Genomic DNA, 18,198 nt, shown 5'->3' with positions numbered 1-18,198 from the left:
TTTTCAGGCATTTTCACATTTGGAAAAGAAAACTTTCAGAACCCGACCTCTATCTTTGTATATTTTGACTCTATGGAATGACTCTGCTCCCTTGACTGCAGTGCTTTGTTCTGAAAATCTTACTTTGTGTCCCCTTTGCATTTTATGGCGTGCCAATTTTTGATTAAGTTTTGTTCCTTAAAATGATTTGCTCCCTTAACAATGCTCCCTGCATCCTACTGCTTAAGAAATGGTCTTGTGTAGTTGCTTGTAGGCTAGAGTGAATTACTGAAGGTCCGAGTTACAGCTGAGGTGAGACCTTGCTTATTGTGAACAAAATATGCGGGGAGGTTTTTGGATCAAATAAAATGCTCAGAAAAGAAAACCCTGTTGTGATGCTGCTGACTCTTGCAATAGTTTTGGTAATAGCAGAGTTTAGCATGTGTCTGCAAATAAAGTTTGTGGGGTGTACAGATCAGGGCTTTTAAAACCAAGTCATTCCAGAAGAAATGTCTCCACTTACTGGTTTGTCATAATGTCGTGAGAATAATTTGCGTGGTTTTTTTGCTTTCAGTTTGGTAACCTTCCACAGGGGTTCTCTGACCTGGTTTCAATTACCCTAAAACTGTTCAATTTTACTGGCTGATTTTTTTTACTTTAATATCTTTCATGCTTTCTTCAAACTGTATTTGTAAAAACCATTTAGTTAATAAAACCCCAAACCAAAGAAAAACAAATAAAATCCCACAAAAATAAACACAAAAACCTCCAAACCAACCAACCAAAACCAAAAAAGAAACATCAAGAGAAAAAAGAAACATGCCCCCCTCCCCCATCAAAAAAGATTAGGAAAAAAGCTCATTAGTAAAAAACAATTAGTAAGAATCACATTTGAATCTGGGTTTTTTTCTCTCTCTTTTATCTGCATTGTGTGAAACATGCATATTATATGGCTCTACGCAGATATTTACTATATGTATTAAACTAGGTTGAAAAGTTATGCTGTATTAACTTTTGAATAGTATCGTGAATGTCGTTTTGTAATTAACATTAAGGTGTGGTAATCAAAAATAAAAATTATGTGTGTGAGATAGTCTTTTTAGCTCACGAGAAAGAGAAAATAACCAGGAAATTCTTCGCACAGAGATAACAATTACAGAAACCCCTAAATTTTCCAGAGAGAGAGATTTATGCCTTCCTGATCAACAGAAGACCACCACTTCAAGTCGAACCCAGACTCAAAGGTGCCTGGGGAGATTAGCAGAGGGTTTTTGACAAGGACCAGATAACTTGTTTTGTTTTAAATAAAATATGCATAATCGTGAAGTGACTCCTCTTAAGAGGAGAATTCTACTATAACGGTGTCCTTCTCCTGCTGACTTTGGTCTAGGGAGAGGGGACGCAGCCCGGGCTGTATTCTTTGCTATTATTGTCTCAGTAATTGTCCTAACTCTAAATTGTTTAACCTTCATTATTGTATTTGTATTACTATTTTTTTACATAACCATTTTTTATTTTTATTAAATTTTCAAAAATTTCAAAAGCAAGTGATTGGCATTTATTACAATTGGTTATCTCCTAATATCTTTATATGACTGCAGGTTTTTTTCCCTGACTTCACCAACATTTCTTGGCTTCAGCACAGGTGACCTCTCATTTCTCCAGCTTTTCTTTATTGAAGAGTCTTCCTAATTTTGACTGACAGTGAATGTTACTGCATATGGGTGAAATGCCTGCTGTTGCTAGATGAATGCTTTTTAGCTCACTTCTACTACTTGCAAATAATCAGATGGCTGTTGGCAAATCTCTTCATAAAGAACTTGCAGAAGATTGATCTGTTTTCTGCAGGCTGATCACTGATGCTGCATCTTTATAAGCCAGTGTCTCCTGGCTAATTTTTAAGTGTCATGCTCTGAGATCAAGATCAGCTAAAAATTTTAATTCTTTTTTGGGTGCCTCACAGGAAAACTTTTTCAGCTGTGTGACAATATCTTGCACAGATTAGTTTGTAGGGTGGGACAGTCCTTTAAGTCTGTAGAACAACCCCTGGTTTTGATTGAATGACTTTGGTGCAGCTGTATCAATCAGTAATTGTCTATAAAGCTACAATCTTAAGTGTGCAGAACAGACCTTTGAAAAGTGTGGGGGAGATAAAATGTTAAAATGAATTAAAACATATCCCTGTTCCTCTCTCCAGTCACTTTAGTCAACCAGACCCTTGCTCTGTGCTGGTATAAACCTGAAAATATCTGAAAAGAAGTCCAGGGATCAGCTACAAAGATCACTCAAAGTAGTGGAAAAAGCTCTCATGATTTAAAATGTACAGCCTTTGGAGTAGGCACTGCAATTATATTTGTGTTTCAGTGGAGCTGAGTGTGAGGAATCATTGATGGCCTCAATTCCTTGATGCACTGCCACGGGGCACACAATAATTTGTAGCTGATGCTAGTGGTGTAAATGCTTCAGAGTTCAAGTAATACAAGAGAAGTTATTATGGGAGGATGTACTTAAGTTCACAGTGAAATTTGTTAATGTCTTTGTTTGACAAGGATTATTTTTCTTAGGTTATGTGAAGTGCAAACATAAAATTGGAGAGGAGTGGTAAGATTGGCATGCTGAATGATCAAAATCTTCAGTTCCTACAACTTCAAATTCTTACTGCACTGTCTTAGTTTAAAAGACAGGTGTCTGCTGGGGAAGGCAAAAGCCTCCCTTGGAATGGAGAATGTAAACTCCCTCCCTCCAAGTTTATTAGGATTTTGAAATTAAGGTGTTCTCAGGCAAGGATATGAGGGTAGGAATAACAGTTCTTTACTGGTATGGGTAACAAGGCAAACAAACTTGCCTTATGGCACTATATAACTATAGCATGTATAGTTATGGCACTAACTATGGCATTAACAACAAAACAGAAAGCAGGAGCCTCCTGACGGCCTTCTTGGCCAAAAGGGGAAGGGATGGAGGAGGGGCTTTGCTCCACAAAACCCTGGGGCAGTCTGATCTCCGTGCCTCTGCAGGACTCTGAGGAGCACCAAGCTGGAAGTGCAGGAATGAGCAGAAATCCCAGGCTGGTGGATGAGATGTAACAGAAGCTCTGTAGTGGTAGCTGGAGCTTCGGGGATGTCCTGGTAGGGCAGGAGGTGCAGGGCTACAGCATAGCAAAGACCCAGAGCAGTGCTGAAGAAGCAGCAGGAGCAGGACAGCAGCAGGTCAGCTGCCAACAGGGCAGGAAAGAAAAATGAGCTCAGAATTCCTGGGCACACAAGCAGATGGTGGTAGGTCCTAGGACTGGACTCTGGTGTTGAATTCTCCCTGCAGTAAGCAACAGCTTGACCCTCGTCCTTCCAATGCTGAGTGAGAGGGGAGCTTCCCCAAGCCCCATTACCTGCCCCCCCCAAATCGCGAGGTGTCTCTCTCCTCAGACAGAAATTCTCAGAGACAAAAGAAGTGTAGCCAGGTGCTACACACCTTTTTATTTTATTTTATTTTATTTTATTTTATTTTATTTTATTTTATTTTATTTTATTTTATTTTATTTTATTTTATTTTATTTTATTTTATTTTATTTTATTTTATTTTATTTTATTTTATTTTATTTTTATTTTTGCTTTTTTTCTTTTTCTTTTTTCTTTTTTCTTTTTTTTCTTTTTTTCTTCTTTTCTTCTTTTTTCTTCTTTTTTTCTTCTTTTTTTTCTTCTTTTTTCTTCTTTTTTCTTCTTTTTTTCTTTCTTCTTTTTTCTTTTTTTTCTTTTTTTTCTTCTTTTTTCTTTTTTTTTCCCTAAAGTACCCTTAAGTACCCAGCAGTTAGTTTCCTAACAAATTATGAAAAAAAATTCTATAAGTAAAAAAGGAAGAAATTTACCCCCAACATGCACTTACATCTTATTGACTCAGATACTTTTTAATATTTTCCTTGGTATTTGATTTAGTGATAAATAATCACTCTTAAATAGCTACTAGAAGTTAACAGCCTGCTTTCAATAACATTGTTTATCTTCATTACGTTCTCTTCCACAGTCTTTTGGCCCTCATAAGCAAGGTAGCTAGGGATTTAGGGTTCATAGATTAAGCAGATTCAGCCAATATGATACTCCATATTTAAGCAAGACAGTGTTGAAAGTTCACTGTGGAAGAAAGTTTTTCTTTCATTCTGTGTGATCAAAGTCTTTTTGATGGCCTCTAACTGGATGACAAAAACAAAATAGTCACATGTCTTCTGAGCAGTAAGAAGGACAGGCCAACTTAGCAATAAAGGTTTGAACTCACAGCAGAAAGTTATATGCATTTTGTTTGGGCCATAGAACATTACCTTAAAATACAAAAATTGATAAAGAGGAAAATCAAGTGTAAATTTGTTCTGACTATAGTTCCAGATCCCTCAGAATGTCTGACAAATTTAAACAGAGAGCAGGCACTGGAAATTCACCAGGATTTAAAATTTTGTTTGAAATAAAGACAGACCTCTTCTGACCTGGTTTCAATTACCCTAAAACTGTTCAATTTTACTGGCTGATTTTTTTTTTTACTTTAATATCTTTCTTGCTTTCTTAAACTGTATTAGTAAAAACCATTTAGTTACCCAAGCCAAAGAAAAACAAACAAACCCCCACAAAAACAAACACAAAAACCTCCAAACCAACCAACCAACCAAAACCAAAAAAGAAACACCAAGAAAACAAAGAATCATGCCCCCCATGTGTATTTTATGTTTGTCATAGATAAACATGGAATAATCCTTAACAAACCATAGTAGAAATTGCTACCTTTTTCATAGTCCTCTGAAGGGCATTTCTAAAGATCACACAAACCACAACAGCAATTGTCTCTGCTAAAATGAGACACCCATTCTTCCAGGGTTGGAAATGCCCAAGACAATGGAGTAAGTCCTTCTCTTGCTATAATCATTTATGATTTTCATTGTAAGAATGTTTAGGAGCCATGAAGAACAAATGACCTTCCTCCAGTTGTGCTTGCTTCTCTGTTTTACTCCCATGTGTTACTTCTCATGCTCCTTCATGACTTTTTTTTTTCAGTTTGTCAGCTGCTTAGCTGATCTAGAGACCTCCCCAGAGCATCCTTGGTTTAGGATACCTACTTTTAGGATTTGTTTTGCAAAAATGCTCCTCTCCCTTTGCGTTTGCTCTGATCAGGTTATGTGTGCATCATGAAGAAGTCTTTGTCAGATGTGTGAAAAATATGGGATGTTAATTCATGTTCTTATGGATTATGACATATTAAAACTATGAAAATCACTGTATATATGTTATATGAGAATATAAGTTTCAGTCTACCTCGAAAAATTGCTAAGACAAAAAGCAGGCACCACACTGGAATTTAACATTCAGAAAAGAGACAAAGGATTTACGGGAAAACCGGCCATCTCCTCAGCATCAGGAGAAGACACATTAAGATAAGCCATCAGTCTTCTTCTCCCTGGATGGCAGAGTTGTCAGATTATTATCTTCAGCCAACACCCTCATTCAGGCATTTAACACGACCATTAGAGGACCATCATCATCCACATCTCCAGAGATGAACTTTTACCATTCATAAAACTGGGTGTCAATGCACTCATGGGAAACCAAAAATTGACACCTCGAAGGAGAGGAGAAACTCTTTTCAGCTAAGCCAGAGACAACTATGAATTTGAATAACTAGCTTGGAAACAAAAGGACTATGAGGAAATTTTGCCAGAGGCAGAATAAAGTGTATAAAAACTAAGCCCCAAACAAGGCCAATTTGTGAACCTAGGGAGGACGGCAGCCGGCCAGGTACTGCGTCCCAGTTCACCCTTGACATTTTCCCGGGTAAAAATAGTCAAGTATCACTGCGGTGGATGGTTTTGCCAAAATTCTGTAATTCGATTTTTTTAATAAACCAAAAATTATAATTTTAATTGGACTATTGTATTGGCATTTATAACAGATGTGACTCAGAGCATGCAACTTTAGGTCATTTTAAAAAAGGCTTTAAACTATGTGTCTGAAGAGCTTTTCTGCACATTATTAACAATATTGTGTTGTCTCAGTCTCCAGCCAGCCCTGAGTCTCGTGATGAGGTACTGCAGATATGCATTGCAGGAATACTGTCTGGAGAGGAGGTCTGACAGCTTGGACACACTGAACATTGACAATGGTTATGTTAAGATTGCCAGTCCAATTTCAATTAATAAAATTTTATTTTATTAATTAAAGAATTAATAAACAGAAACGTAGACAAAACCCCACAATTGGAAGTACAGCACTGGTTACCCGGGATCATCGCTGGGTGAACCAGTTACAGCCTCTATCGTGCTGCAACCCCCTCGTTCATGAATTGGCTCCTTTGAGGTTTGTGTTTTATACAGTTTATTTTGCCTAGCAGAGGATTTCCCCACAGTTCTTCGTTTTTTTAGGTTGGTTATTTGAATGCATCTCAGTCGTTGGCCTGCTGAATGGGACTTCCTCTCCAAGGGAGAAGTGTTAATTTCTCTTCTCTGGTGTGTGAATGGAAAACGAAGTTCTGAATGAACAGGCGTCCTCCTCTGATGATATCTATGATGATAGCAGGGCATTCACAGCTGTGCTGTCCCAGGAGTACTGATTTCTATCTTGATGTGTCTTCTATTCTGATGTCAATGGCAGAGTCCCTGATTCTGGCATTGCATTGTCCTCCTCTGAATGGCAGTTCCTGGGTGTTGCCTGTCTTAAGATTAGTTGGTTTCATGCCCAACCTCAGCCAGTGCTGCATTTTACAGAGCATATTTACAGGTTACATACACTAAAACACGAATTAATATACCATATTTATTACAGTTAGATGGGAAGCAGACACAGAGAGTTCAACCAGTTTCACTTAGATCAGAAATTAGTTGCCGCTAGACCAGGATTTCATTTTCATCTCTTTCCCCTTTTACAAGTTAATTTCTGCACTTGCTAGGACTAAAAAGGGGGGGAAAAGAAAAGTCTGTTCTCCAGTTCTTCAATGGGATATTTAAAACTTTGCCACTTTCACAGCTGAATAAGAGCATGTATACTGTTTTCAGAATTAAGTTAAAAGCATTTAATTCTTCAGTTTCGCAAGATATTCATCCTCTTCAAAACCTGTTTTAGAGACAGTCTTTAGGATCATGGGGTTCTGGCTTGTGTGAACAGTTGTTTTTCCCTGTGCTTAAACACAAGATGTAAAACTGGTTGGAAATTCTGAACACAAAACTCTTCTTTTCTGTCTGTTTATTGTTTCTTATGAGATTTTTATGAAGGATAGGTAATTGAGAGGGTTCCACCTTTTCTTTTGAAGCTCTCTGTCAGTGGAAGCATCCCATACATACAAAAAGCTATTTACTTTTTACTGTTCTTTTTAGTTTTGCTAAGGACTTGCCTGTTGCCATGGAAACTTCTGAGCATACTGAGATTGAGCAGTCCCTGTCCAGAAGACATTTGTCAAATAGTAGCTATATATTTTTTTTGTTTAAAAAACAAATTATAACTAATTCAAAGGTGACAAATCACAGCCTGCAGCTAGTGAGCCAGCTAGTTAGTTGAGGATGTAGGAGGAGATGAAGGAGTTTCTTCATCTTCTTGTGGTAATTCCCCTATTTTTCTCATCCTTCCTTCAGGCTATTCTGATTTCATTAATGGAATGTGTAGATACCGTAACTGACTCCCCTTAAGTGATATTTTCTACTTCCAGCTTTCATTCAAAAACAAAATAATTTCTGTTTAGCTCTGTCTAGTGTTCTCTGGCTACCAGGACATAAAACATCACAGAAGAGCCAAAGTTTCAGGCAGCAGTCCTCTTCTAATATGTCTGTGTTTTCAAAATGTTAATTTAGGTGAAAAATCCTGGATGCTTTTCTGAAATTCAGGCTTCATCAGTTATAAGCCACATCTGAGATCTTGCCAGACTGGACTAGAAGCTGCTGAGCACAGAGCAATTGAGAATACAGGTGTGGTGTCTGAACACCTCTTTGATTCACAACCCAAAAAGAGGAGCTCCACAGATTCTTGGACAGTCCAGGCAGCAGGAGGGATGGAGAGGCAGGTAATTTTGTCAGGAGTCAGTTCTTACTAGTTCATCCACAGATATTTAGCATATTGATGTCTCTGTTTGAAAACAAAACTCCTGTAATGCAATACTGAAAGTCTCAGCTTTGATTTGGGCTACGTGGAAAATTTTGATCTTTAAGAAGTGCTGACTTGACTGGTTGTCATGTGGCTGTTAGTGGCCCTCAGACACTGATTGGTTGGTGAATTGTTTGGAAAAGAACTGAGAAGATCTGCAGGTTGCCAACTCAGTATTAATCATGTATAATATACTAATAATATAAAAATATAATTATCTTTTTCTTTTGGAATAAGGGAATGGGTTAGCACAGAGCTCACAGAGCCATAGAGAAAAGTTGCTCTTTCAAAGAGCAGTAAACCAGATTTTCATGAGTCTAACCATCAAAAAAATGAAAAAATTGAGACGATCCAATTCCTCTTTTTAAAAGCTGTTAGTAACTAGTAGTGGAATACAAAAATAAAGAGCATGGAAAACACTAGAAGACAAATTTAAAGCACACAATGCATTTGTCTGCAGAGTGGAAGTAAATCCAAGTGTGAAATTTATCAAACATAAAGGCTCAACAGGGAAAATGTAAACCCTATCCTTAAGTTATTGAGGTTTAATCAGCTATATTCATAAAAGACAAACTGAAATAGCAGAGCAAGGGGAAAAAGTCTGTTTTGTAATAAACTGAAACAGTATGATACGAAAACAAAGTGTATGTTTGCAGTGTACAATTTACACTTACTTGAAATAAATGTTTTAGTTGAACCTGTTCAGAATGCTCAGAATTCAATGAATAAGTCCATTAAAACGAAAGTCATAAATCTAATATTTGAAGGTGAATTAGAGTAAACCCATTTAGAAATGCTTAGTAGATTAGGGAATTCTGTAAAGATAGCTCATTTATGGGTGCAACAAAACCTTTTGGAATCATACTTCTTTTTCCTGATGCAATTACCCATTGTAAGTTGATTCTGTGCAACCACCATTTTGGATTCTTAAATTCACTGTAGTTCTAAGTTGTGTCTGAGAGGTTTAAGATTTGGGCAAAGAAAGACCACTTTAATACCTGTGGGCATGAATTCGGCCAGCTGGGTATTAAGCAATTTCCATTTCAGTTTCCCACTCTGTCTTTGGAAGAGTCTCAAATTTGGGAGTGGGAGCTGCAGTGAACCTTGAGCAGTTTGCAGTGAGTCAAGGGAGATGGATTTCCCTTCCTTTATGAAGCCTGACTGTATGTTTGTGGTTTCCTGACACAATGTTCTGCTTTATTTATGAGACTAGCCAGTTCCCAGAGTGCTGACAACTTTTTCTCTCATGTGACTGCCATGTTTTTCAGCTTGGTGCTTTTGTCCTGGTCAGGCTGTGCTGCTACCTGAGAGAAGGAAAATTTGTATTCCCTTTGTTAAGGGTTCTGCTTTTCCATGCCTCCAGAAAGGGGCAGAGCCCACACTGAATATGTGCAGATTGTACATATATCTTCTGTCTCACGTGGAAGGGAAAGTTGAAGAGTTCAGGAGGCAAAAAAGCTACTCCGTGGGAAAATTTCAGAGCAGAGTTGAAGCAGACATAGTGGGTCCAGAGGCAGCAATATCTTCCCCTTCTTAGTTGCATATTATCTGTCTATCCAAATACCTGAAAGAACGTAGTCATATACTTTCACACATAATATATTTTAGAGTATGAAATTTGGCAGAACATACCCCACCAGCCCGGTATCCCAGCTGGACCTCAGAGATCAGAATGTGGCTGGGCTCCAGTTCTAATTAGAACGAATTCAGTGTTGTAAATCTGGTCATGTTCAATATGGTGTTTCATGAACAGTGTAATTTATTGATTGCTGTGACAGAATATGGATCAGAAATTGCCATGGCACTAGTATCAGAAAGGGTAAGTCAGTGGTATCACCACAGAATGAAGCTTATTCTGTAGGCTTCCTTATGGGGGGGCAGATGGACACAGCCCTTCAAAGGCCCCAAAATAGAAAGGCTAAGTCTCCTCTGACCTCCTTTCCCTCTTAAATCACATATCTTTTTTTTACTTTGGGAGTGGGAAAAGGTAAAATTCTAACTAATGTTATTTCATGACAAGGTGGAGTTTGAGGGACTTTATTCACACATGTAATGCATATGCAGGTTTTATTTTGTTGGCATATGAGGGAGTGTGAAAAGTAATATATATATTTGAGTTAATGAAGCAAAGTTCAACTTTTGGTCACTGTTTGGACCCTTCCTTGGCTTAGCTCCCATTGGCTGCATTGTTTTAAGCAGAGCATGACCACAACCCCTCTGTGCCACTCCATCCTTTGTTGTCTGCCTCTCTTGGAGCAGCACAGCAAGCTCCCTCAGTGTCCCTGTTCCTGGGACTGCAGACTTCTTGTTTCTGGTGAATCATTGCCCTCAAACAAAATTCTCCTTGCTGAGCTTTGTCTTTCAGTATTTCTTTCACTATTCTCTCAACAGCATTCCTGTTGTGAATTTCAGCATGCTCACCCAGAGTCCTTAGGTTTGGCACAAATCTCCTGCATTACTTGCTGAAGGATTGTTTTTCTAGATTTCCCCTGTTCATTTCTGAGCTCGTAAGATTCAATTGCCTAATGCCTTTAGAAACCACTGGGATCTTTTTTATTATGTGTCAAGGCCCTCAGTGGAACTCAGTGTACCAGGCTGTCTTCAGAAGAATGTCATCAGAAGTATGTACAGTCATGCCAAACACAGTACTTAGTCCTTTTTCTGTATATTGGGTAAACAAAGCACAGCCTGGGAACTGTAACTTATGTGGCTTATAAGGACACGAAAACCATTTTAACATCAGGTCTGCAGTTTGCTCCTTCTTTTACAAACCAGTTGCATGATGTCTAAGGCATACCTCTATTTCCTAATTTTAGGCACCAAGATATGATCATCCACACATGAAGATCTCAGAACCCAAATAGCTGTGTTCAGTAGTTGGAGTTCAACACGTTGGAGAACAGGTATTTAGTGAAATTCCCCTCAGCCCCAGCTTCTGCATAAAGACCCTCTAGGTACTTGATTCAAATATGGTCTGTAAAAACCTTCATCCTTTATCTCTTCATCCCTCCATCAGTCTGACTTCTGCTGTGCTGCCGTATTCTGAACCCTCCTTTATGCAACATGATTTTGCTGTAGTTCTGGGCCCTCCATGGGAACTGTCTAGAAATCCCGTGAATTTTTGCTCTTTTTGGTCATTTTCTTTAAGGTGAAAATCCCCTTTTGTTATCTTTGCCTCTTCTGTGTCTCCTTCTGTCTAATTCTACTGTCCCATTATTTCTTTAGGATGTTTTGATAAAGCCAATATGAAATATGTGAAACCTAACAATTCTGAATTAGATATTTTTGGTTTTGATGTTGTTGTTGTTTTTCTGTTCTTTTTTTTTTCTTTTCTCCTTTTTTTCCCCCTCAAAGGAAAGCTTTAAATTACTGAAGTAAAAAGCTTGTTCTAGAAGTGGAGGAACTGCAGAATTTTAGAATCTTTTAAAATTAATGACTAATCATATACCCTAGAATGTTTCCTTTTCCAGACAATGTAAGTTTTTTGTGACAAGCATGAGAAAATTGTGAGAAAAAGCACTGCAATGCTTGTAAAGCATTTTCGGCAGCAGAAATGTGTCCTTTGCTACATTGTTATACAAGTTACTCTAAAAGTGAACTTGAAACTGGTCATGCTGTACTTGATGAAACTTTTGCTTCACATTCTTTTGAGGTTCGACAAAATTCCCTTTAATCTATAATAAACACAGTTCTACTATTATGTCTGTTATGTAAAGTTGCATACAAATAGATTGATTAAAGGCATTATGAAGAAAAAACCCCACACAACAATTCATCTAGAATTCACAGGCCGGGAATTTTTTGTGCTCCATCCAAATCTCTGCTTCAAGTTTTTGATGACCTGTACCAACAGTCATAGCAGTACATTTTGGGTCTAGATGTGATGAGCAGCAGCTGTGAGAATATAAAGATCTTTGCACTTATCAGGGACAGAGAGAGTGGAAAAGTGCTGAGGAAAAAGACAGTAATTTGCTAAAACTTGATTGCTGAGGTCCATCCCCCTCCCGCTCCTTATTCTTCCGAGAGGGACAATCATGTGGTGGTAGATGCCCAGGTATGTTAAACTAGAGCCAAGCTAGAGCAAATAATCCTTGCAAATCTTTTGTAACAAAGAAAAGAAGATTAAGTTCTTAATGAAATATTATCCAAATGTTTTTCCTCCCAAAATGTTTCGAAAATACCCATTGGTTTTGATTGGTAAATTTAGAATTCCTACGCTTTTTTTCCCTCCCTTCATGACTTCCATCAAATAATTTCCACCTGAATTCTACCAGGCAGTTCTAAGCAGTGCCATCTTTTCCCCTGACAGTAGTTACCTCTGTGTTCGATGTCTAAAAATGCCACTTCTGTCCCAGAGCAGTTATCCGTGTTTTAACATGCATATGCACCAGCAGAATCCACCACACTTGCACTTTTACTATCCTTTCTGCAAGACTCTCAGCTGCTGGCTGTTCCAAGGATAATCAGCAACAGTAGGACAGGACTACTCTGAAATGGTCCTAATTACTCCAAAATGGCTTCGCCAGGTAAGTAAGAGCTGGCAAAGTGACCTGTCAAATGAATTAACTTTCTCTAATGGCTGAGGAGTGAGTAGGTATGCTTGCTGTTCACTTCTCTGAACTTCCTATTTAGAAACTCTGTATTATTCCAATTTGTTTTAAGTCACTTTTAGCACAGAATTCTTGAGCACGCTCAACTCTTGTTTTAGGGAGTTGCTTTTTCTTCCTCTTAAGCTGCTGCTGCTTAATAGCATCTCTGGAGTTTGTCCTAAGGGCGTTGTGGACTATTTCAGATCATCTCTTTAGTGACCCTCTGCTTCCTCCTAGCTACCCCCCTAGTGCATTAAGTCTGTTAATTTTCAAGGTAAGGAAAGGAATATTGGAAAAGACCGCTAATTAGATGTGAGCCACAGGGCATAAAAGATGACATTCTTCAAGACAGAGGCACTGCTCCTTTTACAGATAAAATTGTTGTATTTCCATAGAAGCATAATGTCCTTTAACACACCTGGAGCTCGTAACTCTCATAAGAAAAAATGGTAAAATGAAGCCAAGAAATCAAACCAAAAGTGATAGTGCACAGTACAGATAGTCCACAGATAGTGCCATGCAGTAAGAAACAAGGAGAGGTAGAAATGGAAGATAACAAGGAGGTATAATCTCTAAGACTTAACTTCTGGCTGGCTGAATTTGAGCTCTTTGGAGGGCAACAATTAGTGTACCTCATCAGTGATTTATGTGCCTCCTTTTCTGAAGGAATGACCCTTCTGTAAAGGAAAATCAGATGTGGTGACAAAAGGGTCATGGGATACTGCACATGGAGTGGATGCTGCATTCAGTGTGCTCAGATGTGAGGTGTTTGTGGGGATTACCCCAAATCTGTTGTCCTCCCAGAGTGATTTGTAAGAGGCTTAGCAGCAAAGACACCCAAGAAGTAAAGATCTAGAAGTAGTTACTGAAAGGAGAGATTTCAATTTGTTAGGTGAGAGTTAATTAACCAAACACAGAAAATGACACCTAGGTTAAAAAACTTGACTCCCTGAAAGAAGTGAAACTACTTCAGCAGAGAGGAAAAGAGAGATCATTTAATGAACATGAAAGAATGGCCTAGGTTTGTAAAGAAAGATCTAGCCTGTCGCAGCCCTATAAGTCTTCAGAAGGCCAGGTTATTGGTACAAACCAGAATGTGACGTAAGAAAAAGACTTTTACTCCTTAAAATGAGTAAGCAGATATTCTCTAGCAAAGTGTTAGGAAAAGTGATGAATCAGTCAGTGGGGGAGCAATACCACTTCAGATTGAATTTAGCCATAAGCAGATTAAAAGTGATTTTCCCTTCATTCTTCATGTAAGTCTCTGTAGCTGCTTGTATACTGAATGCAATGAATGATTTTACTTGCATTTTACCTGACTGATTTTACCTTGACATGGCTTGAGCTAAGAATGATTTCACGGTAAACTGGCTAGCAGAAGATTCTTCACACAGGAGCACAATGAACTTAATCAGCCAGGATGGTGGGACTTTACCTGCTTCCCTGCACATTGCAGAGGGTAGCCCAGGTTACCAAGTTATGTCCCAACAGGAGTCATTCAGCAACTACAGCAGCGGCCTGAATACTAGGAGAGTAAACAACATCTTCTGATGAGTGAGGGTATCCAGGAAAGCTTACTTGTACTCAGAAAATCACCTGATAGCATTAGTTTATGCCAAGATTTTTCTACAGTGACATCAAAATCTAATATAACAAGATCGAGAGAAGGGGGATTTTATTTTTCCTATTCTGACTTTGGCTCTTTTTTTTAAAGGAACTCAGATGCTGCATAGTGTAGTCCTGCCCTGAGGAGACAGAGAGTTGGTGTTGTACAAAGGAGAGACTAGTAGAATTGACGCAGTTCTCTGATAAGGTCAGGGGACTGATGTGCTTCCAGGACCTAGGTTTCCTTTAGAGCTTTTTTTTTTTTTTTTTTTTTTTGTGTGTGTTGAAATATTTAGAGAGATTGGATAAATGGTGCTTGCACTTATAACTTTTCTAGTAATAAACAGAGTTTATAGTCTGTGATCTACAGTCAATTGATGACTGCTATTACAGCAGGATACAAAAATTACATCCACAGTAGTTCAATAGATGTCTGCCTTGCCAAGATTCTGGGTAGAGGGGAGAGCCTCAAGCATTGACATATGTCCCCTCATGCAGTTGTGAGGGCAAATTTAAGGGCAGATGCCATGCAAGTTGGAGAGAAATCTGATGGAAAATGAAAGTTTAAATAGATCTCTGAAACCTAATTATGATTCAGCAAATATTCATACTGGATACAGTAGCATAAAAATCTTTAGCTTTAATCAGCAGACCTTAATTCAAAGACTATTCCTTCTATAACTTGGAAGCTATTAACAGCAGAGCAAGGACAGTTCTTACTTTTGACTACAGAACTCCAGCAAAAGGACATCAAGATATTTGTCAGAGATGAGTAAAAATTACTTAGGAATATGAATGAATTAAGTGGTAGTGAAATTATGAAGTGGTAGATGTAGTAAAGTAGTGATGAAGTAGCTAAAGAAATTGCATTTTTTAACATGTTTGATGGATGCTTACACTGCTGTCTTAGAGGACAGCAGTACCAGAAGGAGCTGAGTGACCAGGGAGGCTTGTGGTATATGAGATAGTGAGCTGGACTTACTGAAACATGTTCTCTGCTCACTTCTCCCCACTGCCTATGGAAACTGAGAGCATCTCACCTTTGGATTCTCACTAAATCATTAATTTCACTACGCATATTAGCTTCAGAATACCCAGCTTTCAGTTCCTCTGCACCAGGAGACTTGAAATCGAATCCTTACTGTTCTTTCTTTATCATAGACACACAGTGTGTGTCAGGTCAGTGATCTGTAGGACAAATCTTATAAACAAGTTTAAAAAAATCTCATTTTTTGTTCAGGTCATATAAGATTTTGGGTTTGCTTCGTCCAGAAAGAAAATTATCCATGTCATGTTGGACATGATGATAATGACAATATCGTTACAGTTGTGTTATGTGTGCTTCCCCTGCAGGTATTTTTTTAGGTTCACTACAGCTGGTTTGATTTGCTTAAGATTTCCACCAAAAGAGTTTGGAACTCTCATATTACTTCTGTCTGTTTGGAGTCCAGGTTTACCTTAACCAGTGAATGTTGTTTCCTTGAGTCAAAATGAAGACTTAGATTTAGATCCCCTGTTTCAGAGATCCAATTTGTCCTTTGTTTCAGCCTCATATTCCTCCTGCATTGCCGCGGCGAGGCTCCGGTGTGAGCCGCGGCGCGGTGGGACTGCTGCTGCAGCGCGTGCCCGCAGCGCGTGCCCGGCCTGGCGCGGCCCCGCTGCACAGGCCAGCCCGGCAAGACCAGCACGGGCCCAGGTGCCAGCGTGGCAAGGCTCCGGCGTGGCCCCGGCAGCGGAGCGGCCCCGGCCCAGCGGGATCCTGCTGCGGCGCGGGACAGTCCCAGAGCGAGCAGACACGTGGCCCCGGCCCCGCAGCAGCGCGCGCGCGGGCCCCAGGACCTGGAGAAGCCGCGCGGAGAACAGGTGCCCCTCCCCCTGCTTGGTGGCAGCAGCAGCTTGAAGGGCCCCGCACACTGTCGATAGAGCCCGAGCAGCCAACGCCCCTGGACAGCAGCGAAAAGAAACCAAACCCCAAAGCTAAAGTGAATTTGTAATACCAGTTTTACAGCCTTGTATAATTGTTAATCCTATTTTCCCATGAAGTAGTTTTACAATTATGCCTTTCTAGTTTTTGTGTGTGTGAATATTGTAGATTCCCCTGTTTTCTGTTTTAGAAAGCCTTTAGAAAGCCTTCTGTTTAGAAAGCCTTTTCAGGTCACAAGGGTAGATCCAAGGGAAGCAGTTTTTGAATTGTCTTCTTGTAAGGCACGATTCAGTGGTAGACTATTGAATCAGTAACGCTTTTGGGTTTATGCTGTCCTCAGTTAGTTCTGAGGGTGATTGATAACCTAATATGGTGTCTGAGAAAGTATTTGACGGTTTTTGTAGTTTTTTCCTCTTGTTTTTCTTTTGATGACCTAAAACTGGGGGTCTTTTGTTAGGTCTCTGGCACTTCTGGTGCAAGTATAGACGAAAAAATCCCCAATGGGTACATATGGATGAATGTAAACAATTGCATGCAGACTGTAGGTCCTTTCAGTTGAACCAGTTGGAAAGTGAAAGGAGTGATTTGGCTCAGATCCGTGAGTGTTGGTGACTTGCTGTTCAGGCCTTACAGGATCCCGTGACAGATCAGTGGCAGCTTGAGTTGATTTAAATTCCTCACTGCCCCTGCCTGGCCCCAGTGGGGGAACTGCAGCAGGCCACCTGGAGAATCTGAGGCCGTATGTGGAGCCCGGGGAACTCCAAGTGTTTTCCTGTCCCTAGAGTGGGAGCAAGGTCAGCGCCACAGCCTGAACTGGGGGCTGTGGTGGTCTGAAAAGCCAGTTGGAAAAGGCTAGACACTATTAGGCCAGTCACGCTGAAAAGGCTCAAACAAATTTGTTAATTTGTTTCAAATCTTGCCATATAAAACCACATAACCCGTCTACCACAATTACAAGGTCAGATAAAAGTTCACAGTATAACATAATCCTTACTGCAATTGTATTTAGTTTCATGCTGCAAAACTGTGTAATTACTGTTTCATTTTAAATTGTTAATTATCATATGTCATATTTCTCTTCTCACATTTTAAAGAAAAAAAGGGTGAATTGTGGAATTGCATTTTATGGAAATGGTTTGCTCTTGTTCACCCCTGGAAAATGTATGGTTTATCCCAAGTCTGTATCCTCCCTGCAGTATCAAGTTATCTGTAACCTCATTGGCTGGAGAATGTTACCGTGCCCCTTTGAACCTCGGTGTTAAGAATGCAAAGGCAGAAGGCTCTGCCGCTTTGCCCCTCTTCCCCTGGAGGCCTCTGGACGCTCCCCTTCCCTCTCCCCCCTTCCCCCTCTCCCCTTCCCTTCCCCCTCTCCCTCAGTGAATAAACCCTCATCTCATCAGCACGCCACCAGTGTCTGAAGTCTCTTTGCCTGCCAGCACGGGAACACCCATGACCCTAGGACCCGGGGGTCTCCTGGGGGACCCCCCCCCGGGAGCTTCCCCAAAATTTAAACTACAACACTGCATCACTGAGTTTTTAAAACACAGGTATTGGCGATTGATGAGAGACGGGAAGACTGATTTGGTGATCAGAATTCGATTTTACTCAGGTTTTCCAAAAGCTTATATACTATTTCAGACAGGTTAATCATTTCTACTACAATAATCAGGTTAAAAATCACACAGAAAACTCATGCATTTTACAACAACTCTTTGCTTGCAGAAGTTGATTGAATCTTCTCTCTTCCCGTAAGCAGGTGTAATCCCATCTCCTGTAATTTTCACAGTTCTGTTTGTTCCTGCCATGGCATCTTGGTTATCAAACCAGATATGCTAATCAAGTCTGTTTGACTCTCTGTCTTGTGTATTCCCAGATCTCCCCCTTCTGTATTAACCAAGAATACCCCCTTGATGGCTTTATTAACTAATCTCTGCACACATTGAAGCAAGCAAGGTATCATAACTAATACAATTATTATTAAAATCATGACATGCATTCC

The 18,198-nt window shown here is 39.6% G+C and overlaps 1 protein-coding gene across 1 annotated transcript; it reads left to right on the top strand.

Annotated features, from left to right (window-relative positions):
- Positions 1–12,481: 12,481 nt before the first annotated feature.
- Positions 12,482–17,524, top strand: LOC134564447 (skin secretory protein xP2-like). The gene is made up of 2 exons (XM_063423307.1): positions 12,482–12,607; positions 15,823–17,524. The coding sequence occupies exons 1-2, from the start codon at positions 12,575–12,577 to the stop codon at positions 16,267–16,269; spliced, it is 480 nt and encodes a 159-aa protein (XP_063279377.1). The 5' UTR covers positions 12,482–12,574; the 3' UTR covers positions 16,270–17,524.
- The last annotated feature ends 674 nt before the right edge of the window (positions 17,525–18,198 follow it).

This window comes from Prinia subflava, chromosome Z (assembly GCF_021018805.1).
Source record: "Prinia subflava isolate CZ2003 ecotype Zambia chromosome Z, Cam_Psub_1.2, whole genome shotgun sequence".
Taxonomy (NCBI): Eukaryota; Metazoa; Chordata; class Aves; order Passeriformes; family Cisticolidae; genus Prinia; species Prinia subflava.
The sequence above is the reverse complement of the archived record's forward strand: the minus strand, read 5'-3'. Positions and strand labels throughout refer to the sequence as shown.

Excerpts from the sequence above, each read along its gene's own strand:
- LOC134564447 (XM_063423307.1), top strand. The coding sequence starts at position 12,575 with ATGGTCCTAATTACTCCAAAATGGCTTCGCCAG. Across the intron at positions 12,608-15,822 it reads CTCCAAAATGGCTTCGCCAG|CCTCATATTCCTCCTGCATT; the intron begins GTAAGTAAGAGC and ends CCTTTGTTTCAG.